Raw genomic sequence first — 26,549 nt, 5'->3', positions numbered from 1 at the left:
GAGGCCTTGGGAACCAGTGTGGTTGGTGACTGACTGCAGTTGAGTTCCGAATTTTCACTGCAGTTGAGTTCTGAAGACCACTACCTGACATTTCTCATGGATGCTGAGCTGTGGCCTAGCAACAGATGGCAGAAGTACAAGGGTGTAGGGGTAGAGTATATTGAGAGGATTTAATTTTCTCTTGGATTCTTATTGAATTCCAGTGAAGAATCACCTTTGCTCTGTATGTCTCACTGGGGTACAACCGTATTTGCAGTTTTAACAATCTATTATGTGGACAAGATTATGGTTTAGGTCTTGGTTTATTCTCTCTGTTGGATGTCAACAAAATGCTTTCTTATTTCATCAAGGGTCATTCAGAAACAGCTGTGGGGTATTTTGGCTCCACAGTCCTAAAGAAGAAGCTGGTCTTTTGTCTCCTTCCTGAGTTTTTCAAACATATCAGAATTCCTGTGTATTCAAGGTGCATGAAACTGAACATTTTAATACTCTTAGAATGATGAGACAATTATCCAGCATGAACTTGAGTGTAGCATCAGCTTAAATTCTTTGCATCTCTTATGTAGAATATAGCCTCTTTAGGCTTTGAGGTATCTAATAACACAGTAGAGTTTTTCATAAAAAAAAAAAAGGTAAGAAAAGAAGTAGTACTTGCATTGTGCATGGTATTAGTTATTGGCTGTTTCTCTCTTCAGCTCAATCTTTTGATAAATAGTCTATTACAAAGTATATTCCTCTGCAAGTAGGCAGCTCACCTCAGTGATGCTGCTTCAGGAACCCAATAGTGAACCATTCACAGAATGAACTACACTTGACTTTAAATGTCAGTTTTTTTGAAACCTGGATTAAAGGCACCTTACTGCAAAACATCAGTCTTGGTTTCTCTAGGCTGTGAAGCTTCTTGGTAACATAGTTCAGATGGGTATCAGTTTGTTTTCCTCTATTGTTCTGCATTTACAAGCAAGTTTGACCTGCCATTTCAGAACACTAAATAAAAGAAATACAGTAATGATTTCTAGAAAAATATCAGAGTATTGCCTAGACATCTGTGGGAGAGCAGGACCACCAGCAACAAAAAGCAAATTCCCAGACTAAATGGAAGAGGAAAGCATGTTCTTTTATACCGTTCTCCCCAGCCTGAAGGGCAGCTACAAGTTACTCACCTAATTCTAGTTTAATTCTCATGAAATCAATACTGGTTTGGCAGGGTGACAGTTGACTTCTAGCATAATGTGATTTAGAAGGACAATTGTTCTTTAGTGCAAAATGGCTGTAACATACATTTCCAGTGCTGCTAAGAAAGCAATACTGCCACTTCTTTTCTCTCTCCTTACTAACCACAGACCAGTCTCTGCTGGTTTTCTATATGGTAAAATTGTCCCGAGTTTTGGAAAGGTATGTGTCAGAACACGTGCAGCCCAGCACAGTGCCCTGCATAGCATGCACTGAAAGCACATCAGGACAAGGACAGTAACTCTTGGCTCAGCACCCACTGTCACTGCACAGTTGACAAAGCATTGCAACAGCAGCACCCTTGTGGAACCTGAAAACTTTGGGGCTCACATGCCCCACAGCAGACACCAGCAGCTCTGCTTCCTGGGAAATGTCTCTGCTAGATGTGGCCTTTCACTCCATACAGAAGCAAACAACAACACGTGACTGGCGTGAGAGAGCAGGAAAAACCCAGGATTTTGTCTCTACAAAGGATAATCAAAATGGAGAAATCCCTTTGATTTTAGGAAGCTGCATAGTTTACTAATGGAAATTGTAGTCTACAAAGAAGGGCAATTCACTCACATACTAATGTACAAAATTTGCATTTATTTTTTCCCTTTTCTGGTATCTGATACGGTTTTAACGTTGCTTTGTAAATGTGTCTAAAAGTCTGAGGCTGCCCACAAGCCTTCCAGCTGTTTAAGATACTTTGCAACTGTACATCCTTTTGCAACACTACTCATGATCTGGTTTCATAGCTCCACGGCACAAGTGTAGGCTCTCACAATCAGTCTTGGGCTCTTAAATGACAAGTTGGATAATTTCCTTTACCATAGTCCCTGGTAAAGGAAAAAAAGTGGCAAATGGTACAAAAAGTGTTAAAGTAAACTTGGCCATGTACTGTTTCACAAGCAGCAATGGTATGATCTGCCATGAATTATCACATATGTTATCAACCACAAGGAGGCAGGTGCAGGATGACACTGTTTATATGAGTAAGGAGAACTTCACAATGAGTTTTGTACCCATCCTTGAAGGGAATCCCTTGGGAATCAGTAAAGATAAATGCTACATTGTCAGTTAAACTGCCAGATGTAGTATTAAGGTTTTTAAAATGTGTTTGAATTAGGAGATTAGTTCAAATATTCAGATGGAGCATCAAAAAAAATGGAGAAAAATAAATCTTCTCTCTGTAGTCTTGCACCTGAACACTACTTGAAATACCAGTCAGGAGAGCAGTCTATGGGCTCTTCCTTCCAAAGAGTCTTCAGACGCTGGGTCCAGGCAGTCAGCATCTCCTTCCTCTTCTCCTCAGAGACACAGGCTGGAGCATAACAGATGTGAGGTTCAAGGACCTTGACACCACAGAAGTGCATGATTCCATGCTGGATGCAAAACAAAGAAATGCCTCAGGAAATATTTACTCTTTTACTTTGATTTGAAGAACATGGAAGATTCAAGTTATTCTGCTTCTCTGATCCAATATGAGTCAAGTTCTCTAAATCTGTGCATTTATCAGGAGAAGGGAAGTAAATTGCTGTTAAACACACAGAACTGTTTTCTTTGGATGCTGTGCATTGTACAATTTGCAAGGATAAGGGACAGTCTAAAGTTCGTTTTGTGGTTTGAACTTTCACAGATTGTTCCTGAACTGAAGTGTGTTTCACATCTACTTCCATGTTGGTTTCTTGGATTTTTCTTTTGTTTTGGTTTGGTTTTTAAGCTTTTGCCTCTATCATAGCCATATGATCCTGCATGAGAGCTAGTGCCTGTGGAAATTCAGCTTGCCATTTTCCCTCTGTGTGTTTCTGAATTTAGAGTTGTGTTTCGTGTTTTTGTCACATTTACTTGTGAGCTGTGCAGCTGGACAGCTCCTCAGGGGTAAGGAGCTGGTAACTGCAGTGGGGAGGAGACCATGCATCTTGCACAAATTGGGTAACCACAGGGAACAGAAATCCTGCATGCTAGAGCTAAAGGAAATCCTGTAACACCAGAGACACTGGAAAAGCTGACAGCAGAAGCTTTCCCCAGATTGCAAGTTGGAGGAAGTGGGACAAAACAACTTTGAAACTCTATGGACTCTTGAAGTAATCTCAGGATTTTAGAGCCCAGTTTATAACTTGCAGATGCTTGGAGCAGGTAACTTAATTATTTCTTATGTTTTGTATAAAATAATCAATTAAAAACTGTTTATAAATAGCTGGAATAGTAAAAACTAAAGCCGACAGCAACCAAATATTCATATACTTTACCTGCATGGGCCATAGGAGATAGCGAATATCACCTCTGATTGCATATTTCTCTTTGGTTCCTCCCGTGGTGAAAGAAAACAAGGATAATTTGCCCTAGAATTAGGAAAGTGGTGCTTGAGTTAGACGTGTTTAAAGAAGAGTGGCTGAATAGTTCAAAGGACATGTGGAGGAACCTGGACAGCATGAGTTTCTAGAGGAGGAGGTCTCCTCTTCCTTCCTACATGTTCCAATGATTGGCAGTTCTGAGGCAAAGATTGGTGTCAGACAATTACATCAAGGGACTGAGTGTCTGGGCTTTGGGCAGAGATGGGTTAAAAAGAAAAATTATGTCTGACACCCTTGTGTGAAGGAGGGCTGATCCTTGTTCTTCCTTATGCAACATTTGGAAAACTGTGGCTGGAAAGCCCTATGTTACTGTGAAAATCTTTATTCCTGTCCTCTCTGACTGCAGAAATTTATTGCTTAAGTCGCCCTTCAAACTTGGGCTTGCTTAACCACCATGTTTCTACTGCTCCTGTGACTATGGTATTAGCCATGTGCTCAGCTTCTCTCATCTTGGTTTTAGCTTCTGTAATCAAACATTTTTCCAGTGCAGTATCCCAAATCTCTTGAGCCTGTTTATATGCAGCTGTGATCATTAGTGATTATGCTTGTTTATGTCAGCGAGGCAGCCATTTCTGATACTTAAAGAAACTGAAATGTTTGAAATTGTAAAGTACATCAGAACTAACAGAGATTAACATGCAGTGAAAGAAATGCGAAACTGATATTGATTGTTTTTTTGATGCTGCATTTGGTACCAAATAAGATCTATCAGAGATAGTGGGCCAGAATTCTCCAGGGATATTCCCAGTGCTTTGGGGAATTAAAAATGTATGAATTGACATCGAGAGATACTGCTCTTGCCAAATTAAAAGCTATAAAGAGAAAAAGTTCCAAGTAAATAGTTGTGACAGAGACTCATACTCTGAGTATTTCAGATTTCTAATTAAGTTTTATAGTTTAACTCCAACCCTTGACAGGACTTTGACAGAACAGGACTTTGACAGCTAGTGTGCTAGTCATTACAGATAAGAGCACTCCTATAGTGGTGGGAAGACTGTAGTTATAGGAAATGGATTGATACAAACGGTTTGCAAGCTGTACGCTAACACAGTGCACTCTGATACTCCTAATAAATGATAAAGCCCACACAGTAGGCCAATAAAAATTTCTAGGAGATTGCTTAAATCTTTAGGAAATGCAGCAGTCTCCTTATTTTCTTGCCTCCAGACGATGTGAACAACACAGAAAATCACTCAGTATGTTACCAAAGCAATATTTCAGAGCAGTGTAAAGTGAGAGCTTTAATAACTACAGTGGAAACAAAGGACTAAGGTCCCATAGAATATGGTGCAGGCCTTGACCTTAATAAAACAATTCCAAAAACATACCTGGAGCAAGCCACCATCATAAGCCTTTGACACATCATAAGCAAAGCCTTGGACCAAGACTCTGTCCATCCAGCCCTTCAGGATTGCAGGCATGTTGAACCAAAACAAGGGAAACTAGGCAAAGAGAAAATCACCTGGTCAGCACAGTCTGGGCCACCCTTAGGCCTGGTCTAAGGGACAATCCTCTCCTCTGACACTGCTCAAATCCTGTATGTGCCTTCTTCCAGCTGTCTGTCAGGACAGGCAGTAACTGTGCCTGGCAAAAGGAGCTGAAGCGCTTTCTGTTTGTAGTTACCTCAGGGCCAGACCTGAGCACCTACAACACACCAACACTGTGATGCATGTCAGGGCTTCCATCCTGGTTAAAGGTGGAATAGGATGAAGTAGGAGGCTGCCAATTCATTCAGATTTAAGACTGTACAGAATCATGTCTCCTATGGCTGAAATGCAAAAGAATCTAATATCTTGCCAGCAGAATGGACATCTGGTGATCAGTTCTGATCTGACAGTCTGCAGACAAATGCCAGGGGATCATAGGAAAGACTTCTTTGCAAAGCCTGCTGACATCCTGACCCCAAATCTCTTTACTGAGAAGAAAAAGACTTCCTTAATAGTTGGACCCTTGGTTTCTAGATCTTCCAGTTAGCCCATGGGACTGCATCCCAAAGCTATCCTGTCTTCACAGCATTATCTTGACGGCTTTATGGGCTCCTATACAAGGCTGCATCATTACCCCTAAACCTTTGTGCGCAATGCACACAGAGGAAGAAATTCTATAAACAAGTAACCATGTGTGGCTCAATACAAGGTGAAAACAAGTGGAAACTGGGCAACCCCCACAGTCACTACAAGTAGTGAGTTTAGTCTGTAGCAAATTTTGAATTCCTTTATAATGTCCTTTAGAGGATTTTTAAATTTCTTTTTTTTTTTTTCTTCACCCCCTGCACCAGAACACACTCAACTCTTCATAGCATTGTACAAGTATAGAAAGCAGAGCAAGGATTATTTTCTGGTTAAGGAAACAGCAAAGTCAGTGGATTGGGCTTTCCCAAGTAGAGTGTTCTCATTTGTTGCTGAGTTGCACAAGAACTAATGGAAATTGCTAATGGATTTTTTCAGCCCATCTCTGTTCTCCGTTGTGTCTACAAATCCCAAAGTACTGTGACTGGAAGTAGTAGCCTTATATTTCTTAGTGTGCCTGTTGGCCTTAGACATCTCTCTATATATATTCCTCTGTTCAAAGTTAGATTAAGTTTAGAATGGGGCCATACCTCGATTAAGCATGTCAGTGTAATTCATTGTAATTTTCACACTATCGACATGCCCTGAAGGAAGCAGTTGCCTTTTACTTTCTGTCAGCCTGCCTGACATCCATGCTCACATAAGTCTTTGTGCATCCAGACACATGGAATTTATTTGGCCCCGTGTTGGGAAGTTCCTGGTGTTGCTGTTGTTTCAGCCTGCATCTTTGTGCTACTCAATTACTGCATGTGCTGTAATAATGACCCAGGTAATTGTTCTACTGATCTGTAGCTTTTACTGTACCATCACCTGGAGAGAAAGTGAACATCACAACTGAATTGTGTTTCAAATAATGACCTGAAAAATCAGCAGGTCTGCTTCCTGCACCTTCTTCTGCTCTTCAACCAGGTCTTTGGACAAACCTCCCCTCTTGTAAGCTTCCCAGGTTTCCACACCATAATTGAACGCTTCTGAGTTGTGCAGGCCACCTGTGGGTAGAAGTGAACAGTGATTCCTTGTCCCCTGCCCAGTATCAGCACCTGATAAGAGTTGAATGTAGGTTGCCATTCACAGTTCTAAGCTGAGTTCCTGCTTTCCATTTTTCCTACTTTCTTGTCTTTACTGGATATTCAGCATCATCACAGGTGATGGTGACTTCATTTTGAAATGGAGACGAATGTAGGATCTCAGAGTTCTAAAACTTCCCCTTCCTGTAGCAACACAGGAAGAGCAATATGAGGACCTAAGCTTGCCTCGGGACTCTGGGGATGCAGGTGGAAGATTTAAAAGAATGAGTTATTAATTGTTCTGGCTTTCCTGAGGCTATCATGCACTTGTCAGCACTATGGAGCTGTTTTCCAGCCTCTGTAGCTGGAAATTCACCAAGGGATGGGGAAACAGTATTGGCCAGCTCTACTGATTCCACTAGCAGATCATCAGTGTCTAGCAAAAGACAGGGGCAGTTGTAGCCTTGTGAACTAAAGTACAGCAAGTCCCAGAATGATATCTGAAGGCGTTTCCTCCCTGTGAGAAATGGACTTTGGAGACTGATTATGGACACGTGCTAATGTGTTTTTTCCTCATTCACTAATCTCACTGTGATACAAAGTTCATGCTCAGGAGTTGACTTTTAGAAATGCAGATGTCTGTCATAAATAAGTTTCTTATTAATGAAATTTGTTTCTTATTAATCTCTGGATGATCTGAGGGCTGGAGCACTTCTCCTATCAAGACAGACTGAGAGTTCTGCATGTTCAGCATGGGGAAGATTTCAGGGAGACTTTTTTCAGCCTTCTGATACCTGATGGGGGGGGATTATAAGTCACTGATTGTTGAAAAAGGTGCATTTTGACTGGTCTCACCAACAATGTCATTTCTTGTTGCTCTGGGCTCAAACTGCATGGCGTATAAATCTGACACGGTGACACTGCAGCCCTGCTTGGTCAGTTCTTCCACAGCAATCTTCAACAATGCTCCATTGAAGGACTTGGGCTCTTGATGTGCATAGACTATCAGGACTTTTTTCCCTGGAGGCAGAAAGAAAACCAGAAGACCATTTGGAATCTAGGAGGCAGATGCAGAACAGTTTGTAGACTTGGCACTAGTTCCTCGCTCTTTAGTGTCTTTTCCCAAGGGCACAAAAGCAGTGAAAGCAGAGTGACAGTGGCAGCACTTGACTCCTGCACAGCAGCAGCAGTGACTCCTGAGGCCCTGATTGCTGCATGTGCCCTGCCCAGGAATTCTGTGCTACACTGGGCTTTGTTTCCTAGGAGGAATTCAGTGGATAGAGGGGGTGTTCCATAGCAAGTCACACTGCTCTAGAGCAGTAAAACATTGCTCCTCCTGTTGAGTCAACAAGGAAAGAGGAAATATTTTGTGTGCAGTAGCAGTTGTTTATAGATAACCAGGGAGTAAAATTTATAGGGATTATTGCAAAATGCTGGGTTTGCAAAACATGCAGCTCCTAGTTCCTGACAGCCAGGACAAAAATTCTGGCATCACCTGAGGTCAGTTGCTTTAGGATACAGCTTCCATCCAGAGCAACACCTGCTGAGTGACAGGGAGGTTTATTGTGTCAAGAATAATTAGTAGAAGCCAAGCTGAAAATATGATGAAACAGCAGCTCATTTTTAACCTAAATGATAAGGGCTAATCATTTCACCAAGGTACACAGTGTTTATGAAACAAGAGTTATGCAAAAAAGACTATTAAAACTTCAGAATCAAATACTAAATTCAATTCAAGACATGTACAAACTTTTAGAGCCTCTGTATATATGTTATTCCAGAATATAAAGAGCAGTGGCCTCTATGCTGTTTCTGCCAGCTCCCAGCAAACAGCGTGCTCTAGGGGGTGCCTGGAGATGGACAAGCTCCCCATGGTGCTCTGTTTGATTCTGCAAAGCTGCCAGATTGTTTCCCTTTTGATAGAGCTGAGGCCACTTGGACAGAGTATTTAGAAACTGGAGTTTTCCAAGGCATCTGTTACTGAGGTAAATTCAGTCGTTTGGAAAAGACCATCCCTGAGGTGCCCTGTGCCCAGGCCTGGAGCGAGCAGCATCTCACCGCATTTGTTCTTACCTGCCATTGCTGGGGAGCGCTGGGGAGCGTCTCTGTTGATAATCTGGTACTGCCTGAGACCTCAAGGGAGAGATTTGCTGGTGAGAAACATCAGGAACAAGAGCGAGGAGAATCTCCGGGTGCCGCTCCCGGTGCCGGGCCGCCGCCTGGAAAGCGGCTCCAGAGCGGCCCCAGCCCAGCCCCGCTGCCCTTACCTGCTCCTCGGGGCCCAGCACACCTGCGGAGGGGCTGGGACCGGCCCAATCACTGAATATCCAGAGCTGGAACCGACCCATAAGGGTCACCGAGTCCAGCTCCTGCCGGCGGCCCGCCCCGAGCCCGGGGCAGCGCCAGCGCGGGGCGGGATCGGGATCGGGATCGGCGCCGCCCGCAGCCACCGCTCCGGCTTTTCCCCTCTGCATCTGCTTTCGTTCGATTCCCCACAGTTGTAGTTCTTGTACTGCCAGGACAGCGAAGGTCCGTGCTGTCCACTGGTGATTTTGTGGACTTGCAGCGTGTGCCGGCTGAATCACATCTTTCCCGGACTGTTCTTCGGGGACTTGTGTTCAGAAATTGCTCTGTGCTTTCCCTCCTTTCCTAGGGCTCTTCTCTGCCCCCTTCCAGTTGTTCTGTATCATTCCTTGAAGTGAGGGAACCTGCTCTACACGTAGTTTTCACACTGGACATGCCTTGGATATACCCAGTAGTCTGATGATTTTCTGCTCTGTGGTCCCAATAGTTAATGACATAAAATTTGTGCTTTTTTGACTGCTATGGAGTGTTGAGCTGATGACTGTGTGGAATTATCTGTCGTAATTAGAAGATTTTACTCCTGTGTGGTGATAGCTCAAAGCCCTTTATTTTAAAAGTGAGGCAAATAATTTTTGGGTTGGTTTGTCTCCCATAAGCATCTCTTAAGGTTCACAGAGACTAAAAATAACTTTCACTTGTCTAACCTCCTGAGCAGCATTCAGGACACTGTGCTGATCTTAGTTCTTATAGAGGTCAGAAACAACCCTTCTGCTCTATGAAAACTTACCTATTGGAGGAATTTAGCACAGGTTTGTATCTTAAATGCTCTTCTTCAGATATAATATAGGTACACTTTTCTACTTGCATCTAAAATACTTTTCCTCTTGAAAAGCCCCAAACGCACTAAAGAAGATAAATAACTTTTATTCTCTGAAAATCTAATCAAGAAACTTGAAGAAAATTGATTTTCGATTTATTTTCTTGGGAGGCAGACATTGGACACATATCAGAGGAGGGTAGAAATACAGAAATACTTTTTTTTTTTCCCCCCTGCTTCTTAGTCCGCTTATTTAGAAAGTTCACGAGTTGGATTTAATTCTGTCTTCAGCTTGAGGGAAACCAAACACACATTCTCAAAGAATGACCCCCACATCAAACTGCAAGTTGTTTATTCTGGAGTGGGTACATCATCAGTTCTTGTTGAAGCTGTTTCTCTGCAGAAAAATATTTCATGTTTTGGTGAAGGAAAAGAGAAAGCAGGCATATCTTTATTACTTAGGCACTGGGATGACCTTGGGACAGGAAATCTCCAGTCTTTATGTCAAGAATTGCTGAAACTTTAAACATACAACAGCAGTTGGGTGCTGCAGTGACCCACTGCAGAAGGTGAGGGTAATCCAAGTTCTTGCTAATAAATCCCTTGGGGAGGATTAGAGGGAAATAGCACTGAATGATCAGTAGATAAATGCTTCCTAATGTCCAGTCTGAGCCTGCCCCTCGCAGCTTTGAACCATTCCCAATGTCATTGGATCCAGGAGAACAGAGCTCAGCACTTCCCTCTAAACCACTCTTCAAACCAACAATGAGTTGAGTCATAAACACAAAGCCATTACATATGCCACTGTAGAGCACAAACACTTGCAACACTTAGATTATTGATTTCTTCAGCAATTAAACTAGATAAAAATTTTCCCCTCCCACTTTATCAAGCGACACAGCACACAATGTTGTGATGCCCAATAGCTGTTGTATAAATTCGCGCGGAAGTGCTAATAACTGTATTTGTGCATGTATGTGTGCATTCTCTTTGTACATTGCATGCTGTGAGTCAGAGTGCAAGGGAAGCTCATCTATCTTAGAAAATAAATTAATTAGAATAAATTTAATATATTAAAAGGTAACCGTGCAGGAACTACTTTAACTATTCTTACGCCTTTTCCTTTGTTTATTGTACACATTGTTCCGTCTCTAGAGTAGTGTATAAAGGTTTTAAGATGCTGTGTGTCTAACGGGTATTTATTGTGCCCTCTAGCGCCAAGTGAGAGGATTTACATTTGCAGCAGAAGTGAAGCCTCCACCAACGACGAGCATTTAATCCTCAATGAAAATTCTGTCCCAGACAAAGCGTTTTAAGAACCTTTATTGCCAGTAATACTAAACAGCAAGGAGAAACGATGCTAACAAACCTTTAGTGTGAGAAAGATCCTGTTTAAGATTAGTTTTCTGTGGCTTTTCACAGCGAACACAGCCACTGGAGTGGCTAAGTAGTTCTAACAGTTCTAAGCAGTGTGTTACTTCCTGAAAAGGAAGAAAATAGGAGAAAGTGAGAAATAATATCCAACAGAAAAGAGTTCTTTACCCCCATACATGTCACAATAACACCGTAGCTGTTCCTAGGCTTGTTTTGTCATGGAATAAAGATGACAGTCACTCTTGTATTGATCTTTCTCCTTCGAGCAGAAAAGTTGATGGGCTTGTGAAACAGGAAGGAAGGAAGGAAACAGGAGGACTGTGTGACTAACAGCCTCTCACTGTGACCCGTTTTCTTCTCAGCCTGTCTGTATGGTAATGAGTAACAGAAATTGAAAATGGTAACCTCTGGGGTTAACAAGTCTGTAATACGGTCTCTAAACCAAAAGTGAACCAGGAACAGGGATAGTGTCCTGGAAAACATCTCTTATCAGTTTTTTAGCTTCTTTTTAAACTTTGTGATGTTAAATATTTAACACTGGAAAGTATATAAATGAAATATATATCTTTTATCTGTTTGGAATTGAACTGCAGCTTCTGCTAGCAGATTTTTGACAGGGTATAAGAGGACTAGTTCAGTCAAATACAGATTTGTTACTTTCAAATTTTCTGGTAATTTTTGACTGAGGAATCTGGCCTGAGATTCTCTCTGAGAGAGTTGAAGTTTCAAATCTGACTATGAATTCAGTCTTTGTCTATAAAGCACAGCATCTAGGATTTGTCTTTGCATCTGAATAACAAGAACCTTTGCTAAATATGACTGTCTTTCTTTGCCCCACTTGTGATAGCAAAAGGCAACAGGAAGTATCTGCACTCTCCCTCAGCTACTTATGGAATATTTAATGTAAATATAGAGTGAAATTAATATTAACTGGTACTTAAAGAGGCAATAAATAAGCAGTTTAATTTCGGGGTAAGGTACTTTAAGGAGTATTTGAACTGAGAATGGCAATGCATTAGCTATGATATTAAAAAACTTGAATACATCCGAGCATAATACCTGAGAAGGTATTTTTAAATCTGTTGATATTCTACAGCTCTACCTATCTGACTTTGAACACAAGATAGAAATACAATTTTAAAGATTGTCGGCTTTTTCAAGAGAGAGGGGAAGAAGGGACTAAGTAGATTTTCTATGCCAATAATTCTTCCCTTAGATGAAACAAAAACTTGGGAGACCTCTTTCAATAGTCATGGCACATCAAAATTGCTTTCTACACCTATTGTAAGATTTGCACTTGTCTTTTATGGAGAAAAGAGCATACATCACATTGGCATTCTGTGTTCATATCCAAGCTGATGCTTCTTTAGATTTGAAAAGTGATGCTGGAAGGGAGCGCAGCTGCTGGCTGAGGTCTGTTGTAATGGGGGATAGCAATTCTATACAGCTGATCAACAATAGAGAGGCAGCAGAAAGTATGTAATGTGCAACCTCTGGTGAGTGCAGTGATATGCAAACATATCTAAAGCAACTAATTTTAGAAGCAGCTAATTTTAGATGTTCTTTCCAAAGAAATTTTTGCAGGTTCCTCTTACATGCCAGAGTACCAGTCTGAAACATCTGCTGACAGGTCACTCTGTGCACCTGCAAACCACATGGGGAGTAAAGCCAGGGAAATGAAGAGGGAGCACCCACTTGCTCAGTGTGCCATGACCTCATCCTGGCAGTTTGTTATGGGATGTACCCATACCATGGTGATTACTTTCCAGTTGCTGTCCAGCCTTTCATTAACTTGGAATCAAGCTATGATATGGGATCAAGTCCTGTACAGGAACATCCCATGAGCCGAGCACTAGCCATGCTGGTAAAAGAGTCGTCAAAGGAAAATTGCTTTAACACACAGTGTCCTGCCCAGGCTCAAGATTAACAACCTGGCACTGGGAATAGTGAGCAGCTCAGTGACAATTGGCTTCAAAACAAATCCAGCTTCTTAGCCAGAGCTCAAAAGGATAATGTTATGCAGACGACATAATTCTGGGAGGAGGTCCCTTGGAATTTACGCCAAAACCAGACTCTCTAAGCTTTCAATAGGAGCTAAACTACGCTTCATTGTCTTTAGTGCCCTGACACCAACTAATTGAGTCTTTTGTGAGCAGCAGAATATCCAGGACGGCGCTTGCCCTGCCGAAGCCCAGCTGGGGGTGCTGGAGCGCCGAGAACGGCACCGCGAAACGCTTTAAACTCCTTGAGCCGCGCCGAGCAGCAGATCCACCCCCACACCAATGTCTTTTCTCCCTTGGGCGGGTAGTTGCAAAGCAAATAGGGAATTAATCAAAATCTTTTTTGTGTTTGCCAGGTGTGGCTCTGCTGAGCAACTATTTTGTTACTTCCACCATTCTTTCTTGGTCTATTTTATATGTCAGATAAAGAATTTAGGTATTTTGGGTTTCACCTGTACATTTAACAGTTACTCATAGAACAGATACTGTCATCATAGTACTTGATACAAAAGAAGAGTAATGATTTATGTTTGATGGATAGGCAAACTGATGCTTAGGGACTAAGGGAGGCTCAACAAAAAGATACAAACGATTTCCAATCTGCCTATGGACAAAACTTCAGCACTTTAAACTTGTGTTGTCTAATCTGTTATGCTTAAAATACACTTGGAGAAACTTTCTGATTTAGGATTTGACCTGGAATTTTGTAGGCAATGATTGTGTAGCTTGAAACACAGGGAAAAAGTCTGGAGCCAGAGCTGGGATCCAAACTCCTCTCTGCACAATCATGGCCAGCCAGCAGGCCACAGCCGTGTTGTGCAAGAGCTGCTGCTGCTTCCTCAGCTCTCTTCTGTGGATGGAAGCCTCTCCAGCATGGAGGTGCCCTGCCTTCCCCCTGCCCTCACCTCCTGCTCTTCTACAGCTCCATGGGCCTTGGTGGCTGAGGTGCCCTGATGTGTGAAACCTGTGATAAAATTATCTCCAGGGAGACAGGGTTTCAATTCCAGTCTTAATCATTGGGCTATAATACAGAAGGGGAAAAAATAAAATAATCAGCACGTGCACACTTGGGAAAAGATACGTGCCAACTTCTGTGTATGGGAGTGGAGATGTACTGGTAGTTGTCCCCTTGGGATGTACCAAATTGGTTGGGGAAGCAGATGATTCAAGATATGTTCCTGATATTACTTGCTTTTGCATTACTGTTGGCTAGCTGCAGATAATCTGTCTTTCTGTGGCCCTGTGACTCACAAGCCCAAAGCCTCTTTGCTGGGATGTCCATGTTGGCTTTCTCTCTCTGTCAATGGACCCCGTGCAGGCAGCAGCCTGCAAAGGGGCTGTCCTGGGGAGCAGCTGGAGTTTGGTTGGTGGTGCCCTGGAAATGACTGCTTGCATCCCAAGCTGGCTGCCATGGGCTGCTCATGGGCTGTGATTCTCTGGGATAAACACTAGGTTTATAACACTAATGTACAATGTAAGCCTCTGCAAGGCTGGAGTGTTACTACATCTGACAGCTACTCCCGCCCTCTCAGGATCCTTGTCACCAGAGGTGTGAAAGGGTAATCTTCACAGAAATGTAACCAGTACCCTCCTCCCTGTGCAGGGAAAGGAAGAGGGCGTTCCCACATAAGGTGTTCTTCAAGTACACGTGCAGAGCACAGCTTGGTAAGCTGCCCTGAAGGGCAGGATGTTACGGTTTTACAGAACAACCAATACAAGGTTTTGGCAATCCACTGAGTGGAGGTTAGAGCAATACAAAATTACTTATTCATACAAGTTAATGTTTATTCGATGATTTGCTTGTGCTTAGTATTTTGGGAGTTCCAGTTTGGAAAATATTAAGTTTGTTGCTATAATATGAACTAAAATTCACACAACTCTGTGTGCCCCATTACTTTAGATTGCTTCTAGCTTGGTCTACACGAAGGAATTGGCAAAGACTTGAGTATGGCTCAGAAAGGTCTATCCTAGGCATTACTCTAAGGGGCATTAGTCACACAGCTCTATGCATACTTCTTTCTTTTCATGCTGCTGTGGGGTATCCCCATTTGCACCCAGACCTCCTACGCAAAAGGCACAAGCACAAAGTTACTTCCCTGCAGCACCCTAACTAGTAGTGCAGATCCACTGCTGTCACACAGGCCTCACATTTGAGAACTACTTCTTGCCATATGTTTGTGCTGCCAGCCTCTTCCCCTCCCCCTTTCTTCTTTACTACCTGCAGTATTGCAAACCCCAAGAGCAATGAGCAGAGCTGAGAAATCCCCCAAACTCAGTTATCCGTGCAGCTCTTCAGCATGACTCTCACAGCACTCAACATGTGCACTGCTTCCCTCGTTGGGTTTTTTGACCTTTTCTGTGGCCTATTGTCATCTAGCATCCTGTGTTCACACCACCTCACAAGCCAAAATAGTTTGTTCTGGGATTAATTTCTGTGGTTCAGGGGCTCGACCAGACAAGTAATGTAGCAGCAAAGCCCCAAGTAGAAAATTGAAAGAGAAATAAGTTCCTTTCCCTCTCCTCTCTCTGTAGACTCTAATGCTCAACCTAAAGGATTCTCCACACGTTTTTGGATAAAGAGACATCACAGCCTTTTTTTCTCCCTTTTAATTGCTCCATCCCATAACAGAATCCCTCACCACTGCAGTTTTACCCTGTGGGAAGATAGCATAGCAAGGTATGTGTAATTTTTTCCACCTCTGCAAATACTGTGATGATAGCACAATTATTCCTGGAAAAGTGTGCATTAGTGTTTGTGATAGTGAATGCACAAATATGAAAAATTATTGTGGTTTAAGGGTAGGACAGTCAGGGGAATATGTGCAAGTCTGGGAAGTAAGAACAACTAATTTCTTCCACTGGCAATCTCCTTGGCCATGGGAAAATTGCACAGACTCCTGTTTTGAACAGTCATTCACTCAAGTTTATTTATCCTGATTTTTGGATGCCTATCTTGAAACAGATGGGGTGGGAGCACCAAAGGCCCACTCAGTCCCTGTCACAGCATATTCCCTAGAGCACCCTTGGCAACAGGCACTCATGAGAGCAAGCTCAGGTTGAGCACTCAGAAACAAAAGGCTACTTTTGAAAGAAGGGCTTTAAGGCTAAGGTTATGAAAATTCTGGTTATCATGAGTGATTATTTCAAAAGGTTGGCTAGTGCCCAAGATGAGTGTTCCAGGAGAGGAATCTCCAGGAGGGCATCTCCCCTACTGCTGCTGTTTCTCTGGGGAATCACAGTCAACAAGTGATATGAAGGCTGACAGCATTCTGCCCCTCTGCTTGACAAGGGGCCAAGGGTGACAAAGTTTGGATGCACTCTGCTCAAGAATACCTTTGCTGTGAGCAAATGTTGCTCCACAGCAGAGCTGTAAATTATGATGGTGGTTTAGAGCTGATCTTAGGAGACCTTGCTGACATGTAATAAGGTTATCTCTTCAACCAAGGTTATTTTAACTGTAAGAAAGGATATGAAAAAATAGATAGAAATATGAGAGAAATGGGAACAGGAATATGCACTGCATGTTTCTGGGCTGTGTAAATGAGTCGTAAAATTGAGTTTTAAAAAATATTAAGGTAACAGAAACTTCTGTGGATAACTAGTAATCTGCTTTATTAGTGATATAATAGGATTTGACCAGGAATATTTGTCTGGGACTAACAGAAACCAATTTCTTCTTTCTTCCAAAATCTTTAACCAAGATGTGCATACACAGCTCTCCTTCAAACATCTCTGTTTCATGGCAGACTTCAAATTTTTACTTCATCTGTTGCAGTACTGGCAGATTTGGATATAATTGAATACATAACCTGATGGTTTATGGATCACACTTGAATTTCTCTGAGCATTGCTCTAACAATATCATAGAACAAATACTGAGCTGCTTGCATAACCTCGTAGGTGTCAGTGGTTTTTCTGCAGGAGCATTTAGTCAAACCATTCTCCCCAGCAATATGTTCTGAAGCACAGTGGTGTGTGTTCTCAGGCCTGCTGGAAACATGCCAGGCTTCTGCTGAGCCTTCCTTGTGCTGGGGCATGACTTGGAGTAAGGCTGTGTATTGCCTGCAGTGTTCACTAACTGTGATGGTTTCATCCCTTATGATGTAGTGACCAATTTCTTTATTTGCATAGACATGACAGGTAATGCTCCTAAAGCTCTTCTTATGGTTTCTGATCAGGGCTGATACTTGACGTTCTAATGCCCATGTCCTCTCCTCATGACATTGCTTCTGGAAAGTCTTGCTCTCAAAGACAAATTTCAATTTAATTTTGATTGCCATATCCAGCCTCCTTGCTTGACTTGCCACCCTGGAGCAGTATGAAACCTAAAATCATTCTTTCACTATGTTGAAAGGTCTTTAGAGAAGAATGACACTGTGATAGTTCTTTGTGTAGTATAAAGCATCTATTATTTGCTTTCTCACTTCCACAACACAATTGTATTTTGGAAAACTGCCTGCTTAAAATTACATGCTGGGATTCATACAAAAGATTATGAAAATACTCTTTGTTTGAAACAGATGTGGGACGGCATGCTTGTGTGTGTCTCCAAGATCTGTGTGTGTGAGCACCTTGCTGACAATATTTTTTATCCATGTCATCCAATTCAGCAGTTGTACTGAACAATTGCACTGCTCACCTTCCTCTAAACCCTGCTGTGATCTCTTCTTGGGGTGGGAAATCCACGTGATGAGAAGGAAATGGCAGTGGTGTTGTCAGATGTCTAGGCTGCAACATTTTTTCCTGGCCCCCTGCAGAATTTACAGGTGAGGGCTGTGTAGATGAATAGTTTTAGGCTGAATGTGTGTTACACAACATACCAATCCCTCTGTGCTACAGGACAGGTTGTGTAAAGGCTCAGAGCCAGCAGCATTTAAAAAATGCAGAAATCATGTTGCAGCAGTGCTGCCACGAGTTAGGGATGCTGCTCAGGAAGGTTTCCTCTGGCTTCCCCTAGAGTTAGAAAGACACATGTAGCCACAGGTTGAGCTGCAACTTGTTCAACTTTGGTCTTTGGGCTTTAGAGATTAACTCTGTTTTTCCCAGAGCCCAGGTCTGTGCAGTACCATGTGCCAAATCAAAGTAATAATTTTGGTTCCTAAATGAAAAATGTGGGTGTATGGAGAGAAATGATTGTATATAAGTGATGTCATGCAATGTGAAAGAAGAGAAAGTGAGCCTTTGTTTCCTTCTGTATGTGATTTTCCAAATAGGGCAACCTTTGCTACATTCAGAGGTAATACAGGACTAACAGGAAAAGAGCTGTCAGCATGAAAATCAAGAACAAGTCTTCTGTAAGATCCAGAATCAAAACTAAATAACTTGCATGAAAATAAGACTGTGAGTCTTGGGTGTAAATATTCACTACTGATAATAAATTAAATCATTGTTTTGTCAACAAAAGAGTTCATCCTAAACCGGGTACAAGTCTTTATTTCATCTTAACATTTGTGGGTACAATGTTTAAACACTCAGCTGATTTACCTCAGTATGTAATGTCAGCTTTTAATGTTTGATAGCCTGTGTTTAGAAAGCCTGTGTTTATATGTTGATATGCAGTCCAAGATGCCATTTCTCTTACCTTCATAAATATCTTAAATTTTGCTGGCAGTTTTTAATGTCAGGAGTACGTATACAGTTTAAGAGGACCTGGATTAGCATTAATTAGAACAGCTAACAGTTACTTCAGACAGTCTAAGTACAGCTGCAATTACTGACATCTCCTCTATGAGAGTCAAGCCAAGAGATTTTAACCCAGTTTTTAATGAAGTTATATCTCCATATCTGTATTCCAAAACTCCACCTTGGAAACAAAGCCATATTCAAAAAAAGTCTCACATTTTAATCTCATGTTTGTAATCCGAAAGATGGAAGAATGGTGGGGGGGAAGAAGGCACTCAGAAAAAAGCTTTTCAAAGTACCTGCTTTAATACTGAACCCCGTGAATGAAAATCCTGGGTAGTGAATTGATTACATCAAACTGCAGCCTGATTCTGCAGCTTCTCACTTAAAATGCTGGCTTGCAAGAGCTCTTGCAGGAAGAGCTTGTGAAAAAGGAGAAGTCCCTTTCCCTTTCCCTTTCCCTTTCCCTTTCCCTTTCCCTTTCCCTTTCCCTTTCCCTTTCCCTTTCCCTTTCCCCCTTTCCCTTTCCCTCCCTTTCCCTTTCCCTTTCCCTTTCCCCCTTTCCCTGTCCCTGTCCCTGTCCCTGTCCCTTTCCCTTTCCCTTTCCCTTTCCCTTTCCCTTTCCCTTTCCCTTTCCCTTTCCCTTTCCCTTTCCCTTTCCCTTTCCCTTTCCCTTTCCCTTTCCCTTTCCCTCCTTTTCCCTTTCCCCTCTTCTTACCTTTCCTCCCTTCTTCCCTTCCCTCCCCTGCAGTGGCGTTATCTGAGTCCTGCTGAGTACTTTGGAATTTGTTTGGCTTTGTATTTGCTTTGCTGAGGGACTCTGAAGAGAATAGACTTTGAGCTCACTTAGAAAAATGCAACAAAAGTGCTGGAGGCTGCATGAAGGGATTAAAAGGGGCCAGATCCTGAGCAGTCTGGCAGCCATGTAGAAGCTGGTCCCAGAGTAACAGTACTGTGGTATCTGAGCACGTGTATTGTACAAGCTTGTGAAAAGGAAGTTGTGAGAGAAAGCAAAGGGACCACATACATAATGAAATTACATTATGAGTAATGAAAGTACCACCAAGCCTGTGGGCCTCCCTTTCTCCAGGATCTGTTTGAGACTTCATTTCCTTGTATCTGTATTCTGTGACCGGGCATTGCTTCATTTCCATGCCTGTTTAGAAAACCCTTCTCTTTTTGGTGGCCCAGATCCTGGCACTACTCATATGTGAGACAATGTTCCCTGTGGTGACTTACTTACATGTTGGCTAGGAACAGCCCAGTGCCAGTACTAGCCCAAGGATGTCAAGGCTGGGCAGAGTTAGATAAAAATGGAAGAACTGGGAAATGAAATTTGGTGGACCTTAGGAAAACCTATAGATGCTCCTGGTGCAACAAAAGAATGGTGGAAGCAATTGCTGCTGTTTCCCTGATGGTTGCTGCCTCTCTGAGTATACCCATCCCCTCAGTCTCCTGCCTTGCTTCCCAGGGCTTAGAACAAGACAAAATTGGCCACTTTGATATACTTCCTAAACCTTATGCATAACATCTTTTCCTTTAATTCTTCAGAAATTGAGCGAAGCTGTACAGTTATCATTTTACTATTCTTCTATTCCCTACTCCCTGGGCCCAGCATGGTCCCAATGATGGGATTCTGTGTTGGGTTTTCCAACAGAAGGTGAATTGACCACACTTGTACTGTGATTTTAATCTAAATTCCTAAGAAAATGCCAAGATCCATAATTTCACCTCAAAAATCTGAACAGGTACATCATGCTGTCTTGTATCAATACTACTGCCTTCTTTTGTTCTAATGCTTTAGAAGAGCTTTGCTGGAATACAGAGGTATTTGCTGATAATTGAGTTTAAGCTTAGTCTCAAGCTTAAACTGATGAATGTGAAGTCTTGCTGCCTTGAAACATGAGCCCTCTAGGTTGGAATGGCTGAGTTCTGAGGAGAGAGGGGGAAAGCTAAAAAGCTCATCTCTTAAGAAGTTGATTTGTGGTTTGAAGGAATTCTAGGAGATAAACATGAAACGAAGTCTAAACCAAAACTCCAGTAATTTTTTTTTTAAACCAAATTAAAAAAACGAAAAGATCCTAGAATCTCATCATGTCCCTTTATTAAAGGATAACACTATCTTCTAGTGAATTTTCTAAATGCCCTTTTTAAGAAACTAAACCAGTATGATTTCCTCTTGATCTTTCTTGAGTTCAACTTGTGACTGTTACTAGGAGGAAGTCTGCAGCTGATGTTTTGTGTGAAGTTATACTGTATTGCTGATATGTTACGATTTATACAAATTGAACTTCTGCCAATTGCTTCTATGCTCACCATAAGAAGCTGAATGTTGACGTCAAAGACAGATCAGAAATAGGACAGTGGTGTAGTGATGGGCTGCCTTTGGTGGATGATTGTTTTGTTTTTGGTTTTATGGGTTTTTTTAACACAAATGCAGTGTGCTAAAAAATCTTTCATTAAATTTTCTGTAATTAATTCAATTCAAGTCTCCACTGAGATAGTATGTAAGATGAAAACCAGCACATCTCTCCAGCCACATAAATTTAGCCTAATTTTTGTGAATTCTTTTCCTTTTAGTCCCTGCATATATGTTCATATGCCTGTACTTAGATGAAAAGCGTTCTCATGTGCAATAAAAGTAAAGGACAGAGTATAAGGCCTGCATGAAAGCACAGAAATATCTTTTTTTTTTCCTCTAAAGTAGAATTTTTGCTACATATTTACTATTAGCAAATGCAGCAAAGATGAGGTAGCCATTTCCCCTAAATTTATATAATGTATATTTCCAAAGTGTCCAAAAGCTTGATACATTGACAGCATATAACATTTTAAAAACTTGAACTCAAATCAATGCCCTTCTACTCGTTCTGTGACCTTTCATGGCTGGTTGGTAGACTCACAGATGCTTTTTACAGAGAGGGTTTTTCCTCCCTCTTGAACTGTAGTTCTTCAGTTTTTTATTTGTAGGGTTTACACAGTTTTCTTTCTAAACAATTCCTTCTCTTCCCTGCATTATTAGAAAATTTAATTTCATGGTAATCACTTGGGAGACTCAATAAGCACTGCTTTTTGAAATAAATATTGCAAAAATATAGTAAGGTCAATTAGTTATATAAATTTAGGAGTTTCCTGGCAAAGTTGAAAGTAATCATCTCACATTTATAAAGTTCCATTCTTTACCAGGGATCTAACAATTTTCCAAATATACAAGCAGATGATAAATAGTATTTAATGTGCTGAATGATGGTATCCAGTTGACTTGAGAAGAAAGTTTTGACTGAAATTGCACTTCAATTTTATTTCAAGATGACTTAAATGGGAATCCATAATTAATGGTTTGAATCGACCACCACTCTGATTTTTACAGCCAACATTTGCCAAAACTGATAGAGGGTCTCTGACGTGTTTTCACTCCTTCACAGGGCAGTAGAACAAGGTTTTTAGCTCATTGCTCCTGAAGGGAGGTTGCCTCCTGTGCAGGTCCCGACCCTGTGCTTGATAACTCCCATGCAGATAGGGATGAGATCCAAGGGTGTGGTGTGGAATTGCTCATGAACAGTTGGTTTCACTGTGGACTGTGCTCTCAAGCAAGAGGAACCTATTCTACCAACATTTTCTGGTAACCCACAGCACCCACATCCTCTGCAAGTGAGAGGCAATAGGTAACAAGGATGATAAAGGCGCTGCATATGCTCCCTGCAACTCACAGGTCATGATGAGATTATTAACGAAAGAAAACTCCCAAGTGTTACCACTTGGCCCCCAGTGCAGGGCAACGCCTCTTCCCCTCACCTGGACTTTTTCTTGAAGAGCACATTAAAGTTTGTAAACAAAATTTTATATTTGTTTTATGGTATCTGAATTACTTCACTGGCACAGCATTTGATTTGTACTCTGGTGAAAAATAAATTGTTCTTGCATTAGGTTTGACACAATGATGAAATAAGACTTCAGAAGAAGTCTAGGTCAAAACAGCTTTGAATATCTTGCAAGTGCCACAAATTTGAGACCATCTTTAATAATTTTGTGCTTTCTTCCAGGTTTTGAGTGAGTGGTAATATAATGACAGCAAAATGAAATGGTGTAAAGAGAAGTTTTTCAGGGACCAGTCAACAAACTGATGTCAGCAAAGAAAATAGAAGTGGCCCTGGTGTGAAAGGTTTTGTTCTCATTCTGTGTGCTAGGAGGAATCTGCTTCCTGGTTAGTGTGTAGAAGTTGTGTGGTGTTTCTTTCAATAGCTGTCATTATCTGGAGTGTTTTCCAATCTGAAGTGATTTGTGGCCCTGCTACAACAAGTAGATGAGCTAATGTTTGTATCAACAGAAAACAGTTTGTATGAACCCAGAGTGCTAATGGAATTTCTTCAGACAATGTTTGGCTTGGGCATGAAGGAAAGGCATTTAGATTATCTCAAAGATTTTGGAAAATGTAAGCTGCTTGGTTACCCCCATCTGTATCTGGTAGTTGGTCATTCTCTTCAGTATTTCAGGACAACAAGAGACTGAATGTTCAATGATACCTAAAGTGAGGCTAATTTTGGTTGAAAAAGACTGCTTTTCCCACAGGCTTGCTGTCCTGATGGTAGTTTCTGGAGCTTTCCTTTCCTGGAAAGTTGTTCTCTGTGGCTTGCATCTCATCACAAGCTTTCTCTCCCATCTGGCACTCTCAGGAACTAAGCCAGCTTTCTGCCTTGTCTCACTACTCCCACTCAGAAGAGTTTTCAGAGCAAGGTAGAGCTGCACATACAATTGCAAGGGGGTACTTTTTCTTAACCTAGGATACCACTGTAGAGATTTTCCACTCTTTTTGTGTGGGTACAAGTGCTTTGCACAGTCTGGTTGACAGATCCAGTGTGGCCACTTGGGAAATGGACAAGGTGGCTGTTTCACTTGGTTCTGCATTTGAGTTCACTGGCAGACCCTTCATTTGCCACACAGCTACTGGTTTCCAGGAGTAAGAAACACATTGTGGCTGGTGAAAGTTCACCTGTCTGAAGTCTCAAAATAAATCCTTGTTTGTTGGTGACAACTGGCAAATGTCTTCTGGAAGACATCATGAATGGGGAATCAGAGGTCTCTGGGAATTTGCCCTTGGAACAGGCTGACTTGTAGAGGGGGGAACAGAGCAGCAGATGGTGGAGAAGAGCATTCAAATCTTTTGAGGGGTTTTGGTATAGAGGCATTAGACTAGAGGCAGCTGCTGGCTTTAGCCATAACTGTGCTGCACATGGCAAAGTTATTTGAAGATATATATAATGTAAGCATATTTGAGTAAAACCACACACATTTACTCTTGCCTTGGCATTTAGTACTCAAACTTGCTGCGTAGCAGTTTGAAATAAGTTATGTACAAAAGACTGCTATGGCAACAGTAGGCTCAGGGTATGTGTCAGGCTAACCAAAGGGTGCGTTCTGATGGCTCTTGCAGGTCTTGACTTGGGTCTTTCACTGAGGTAAACCAAGTCATGGCCATTTGGCATGATCACCACCTGGATCTGGGGTGTTTTTCCACTGAGATTTTTTGGTGTGTTCAAATCCACAATGGTGCAAGACTCTAGGAAGGAGGACTATAAACAGATTACAGTTGAAAAGGCTTGACATGAGCACCTGCACATTGATCTTACTGCACTACTTAGCAGAAGAATCATATTTCTTTGCCATGGGTCTCAATATTGTTTGTTATATTGTTTGCTGACTGCTTATTTCATAACTCTGAAGAGAAGGAGAGTATAATATGGACCCAAATTTCTCCAGGCAAGACTGGTGGGGTTAATGTTCGGTCTCTAACTGATATTAATTTTACCGCTTTATTGTTTTTTATAAAAATAAAAATATTTCTTAGTGCAGAATAGCAAAATAACTGTTTTACTCTGTTTTCTTTGGTAGTGAAGTTACTATTAAAATATCTGTACATGCAAAAGAAGAGAATATTAAAATGGATGTTCTTAATTTTTAATTTCTTTAGTTTTTTTATTCTTCACGTAAAAGTCAGTCCCTGATTTAGACTGTGACAGGATATATTGACAGACACCCACAGAAAACTATTAATACAGATTGTTTTCCCCCCTATGGCTTTTTCTCAGTCATGCCTTCTTAAAATAGGGGGAGAAAGTAATAACGTTACATGGATTAGTATCTGTGGCATAAGGATCTAGTGGAAATTTTTCTTCTCAAGATGCAGTGTGGAGACAAGAAAGGAAGTGGGATGTCAAGTTGGAAGCTTCAAGATCTGATTCAGATACAGAATATGTAAGTTATTAATTTCAGTATTTTTCTGAATCTTCAGTTCCTCACTGACACAAGAGAAAAGGCAAAATTGGAATTATTGGGTGAAAGAATTCATACTATGTAATATACGTCCACTGAATTGCAGCTACAAAGTTTACTCTTCAAAATAATAATTCAAAGTAAAGAATATTGGTTGCACTACTTCAGTGTAAACAAAAGATGTCACTATCAGACACAAAAAGCACTGAGGCAATTAAAGCTCATTCTGAAACTATTCAGATCTTACCATTAAGCTTTAATAATGATTATTTTTAGTTTCTTTCTTTCTACAATGGGAAACCACTGAAGACACTCTGTGAAACTACTTAGTCTGAAAAAAAACCCCAAAACCCCTACCCCAAATTCTGTTTTAAAATGTTCCTTTTTTTGATAGGAATCTTTATAGAAATGCTTCCAAATTCCTGTAAATGCCCCCACGTTTCACGCATCACACCATGTGAAGCTGTCCTTGACCCCAAAGATGTGGCTGAATCATTAAACCAAAATGAAAGAATATGGAGAATAGAAAGTGAATTGTGAGGACAGAACACAGTATAAAGTGGAACAAAAGAGGAAGTTTCAAAGTAGTAGAGAAAAAATTACACCAAATGAAGAGATTTGCTTCTGCCCTCCTCCATATTTCAGTGAGGTTAAACTACATGCAGTAGAACAGTGTCTGGTGCAGCATGGATCTCAATATTCATGATCCCACTGATGTCCAACTCCTATTGACTCTTCAGAAGTAGGGCTGGATTCATGTGTTGCAATCAGGCTAAGCAACAGGGCAGCACTTTCATAAAAAGGAGTATCATTAACAATAAAAATGCATCTGCCGACACAGCCAGACCCCTTCCAAGGTCAGTTGGACTGACCTATCCTGCCCTCTTGTTCTGAGTTACTTCCTCCAGAAATGCTTGGACTGGATGTGAAACTTGTTACTTGGGCCAACTGTCCCTGTTCCAGCTTTCCTGAGAGTTATCTCTCCTCTCTTCTTCTCAAGTGTGATAGAGCAGAATGTGATCCTCAGGTTTTCCTCAGCCTTTATTGAGGTCAAGCTCCCAGAAGTTCAGGACATTTTCTCAAAATCAGTATTAGGCAGAAATGCCATATCTGCATGCATGATCATCTTTTTCCTTGCTTCCACTTCTGACTAGGCATCCTCTGCTGCACTATTGAGATTCTTGTACTTATTTTTCAGTCTGCTTTGTGTAGTTTCATTTTTTTGGGTTTTGTTTGTTTGTTTGTTGTTTTTTATTTCCCCTTCTTTCTGAAGGGTGAGCACAAGATTCGGGGAGGAGGTAGTTCATGGGAAGAAAATAATTGTTTCTCTGCTAGTCCCTTGGGGAATCTTTTCAATGCTCAGTGCAACTGGAGACTTGCATTTATTTCTCTGTGAGCCCTGTCTCTTCTGGGGAACTTCCCCATTTAGGGGGAAACCCAAAATTAGCCACAGCTGGGGGAGTCCCAGGCAGCTGGACAAGAGGTGCAAAGGACCGAGAAATTCCTTCAGAGAA

At 41.5% G+C, this 26,549-nt stretch overlaps 1 protein-coding gene across 3 annotated transcripts; it reads right to left on the bottom strand.

Moving 5' to 3' along the window:
* Positions 1–1,801: 1,801 nt before the first annotated feature.
* On the bottom strand, positions 1,802–9,075 carry LOC130250431 (ribosyldihydronicotinamide dehydrogenase [quinone]-like). Of its 3 annotated transcripts, none has more exons than XM_056486120.1 (7): positions 8,916–9,075; positions 8,722–8,781; positions 7,504–7,668; positions 6,500–6,630; positions 4,901–5,014; positions 3,468–3,560; positions 1,802–2,600 (listed from the first exon to the last, which is right to left on the bottom strand). In XM_056486120.1, exons 2-7 carry the CDS (start codon positions 8,726–8,728, stop codon positions 2,427–2,429), a joined length of 684 nt encoding a protein of 227 aa, XP_056342095.1. In that variant the 5' UTR covers positions 8,729–8,781; positions 8,916–9,075; the 3' UTR covers positions 1,802–2,426. The 3 variants fall into 3 exon arrangements, with proteins under 3 accessions (XP_056342095.1, XP_056342097.1, XP_056342096.1); XM_056486122.1 differs by having other exon boundaries at positions 8,722–8,774; positions 8,916–9,052; XM_056486121.1 differs by having other exon boundaries at positions 8,722–8,798; positions 8,916–9,035.
* Between the last annotated feature and the right edge of the window lie 17,474 nt (positions 9,076–26,549).

The sequence above is a fragment of the Oenanthe melanoleuca genome, chromosome 2 (genome assembly GCF_029582105.1).
Source record: "Oenanthe melanoleuca isolate GR-GAL-2019-014 chromosome 2, OMel1.0, whole genome shotgun sequence".
Classification (NCBI taxonomy): Eukaryota; Metazoa; Chordata; class Aves; order Passeriformes; family Muscicapidae; genus Oenanthe; species Oenanthe melanoleuca.
Note: the sequence above shows the minus strand (reverse complement) of the source record. Positions and strands in the feature narration are given on the sequence as shown.

Excerpts from the sequence above, each read along its gene's own strand:
- LOC130250431 (XM_056486120.1), bottom strand. Across the intron at positions 5,015-6,499 it reads CAGACCTGCTGATTTTTCAG|TTTCCCTTGTTTTGGTTCAA; the intron begins GTCATTATTTGA and ends CTCTTTGCCTAG. Across the intron at positions 3,561-4,900 it reads ATGATGGTGGCTTGCTCCAG|GGCAAATTATCCTTGTTTTC; the intron begins GTATGTTTTTGG and ends TCCTAATTCTAG.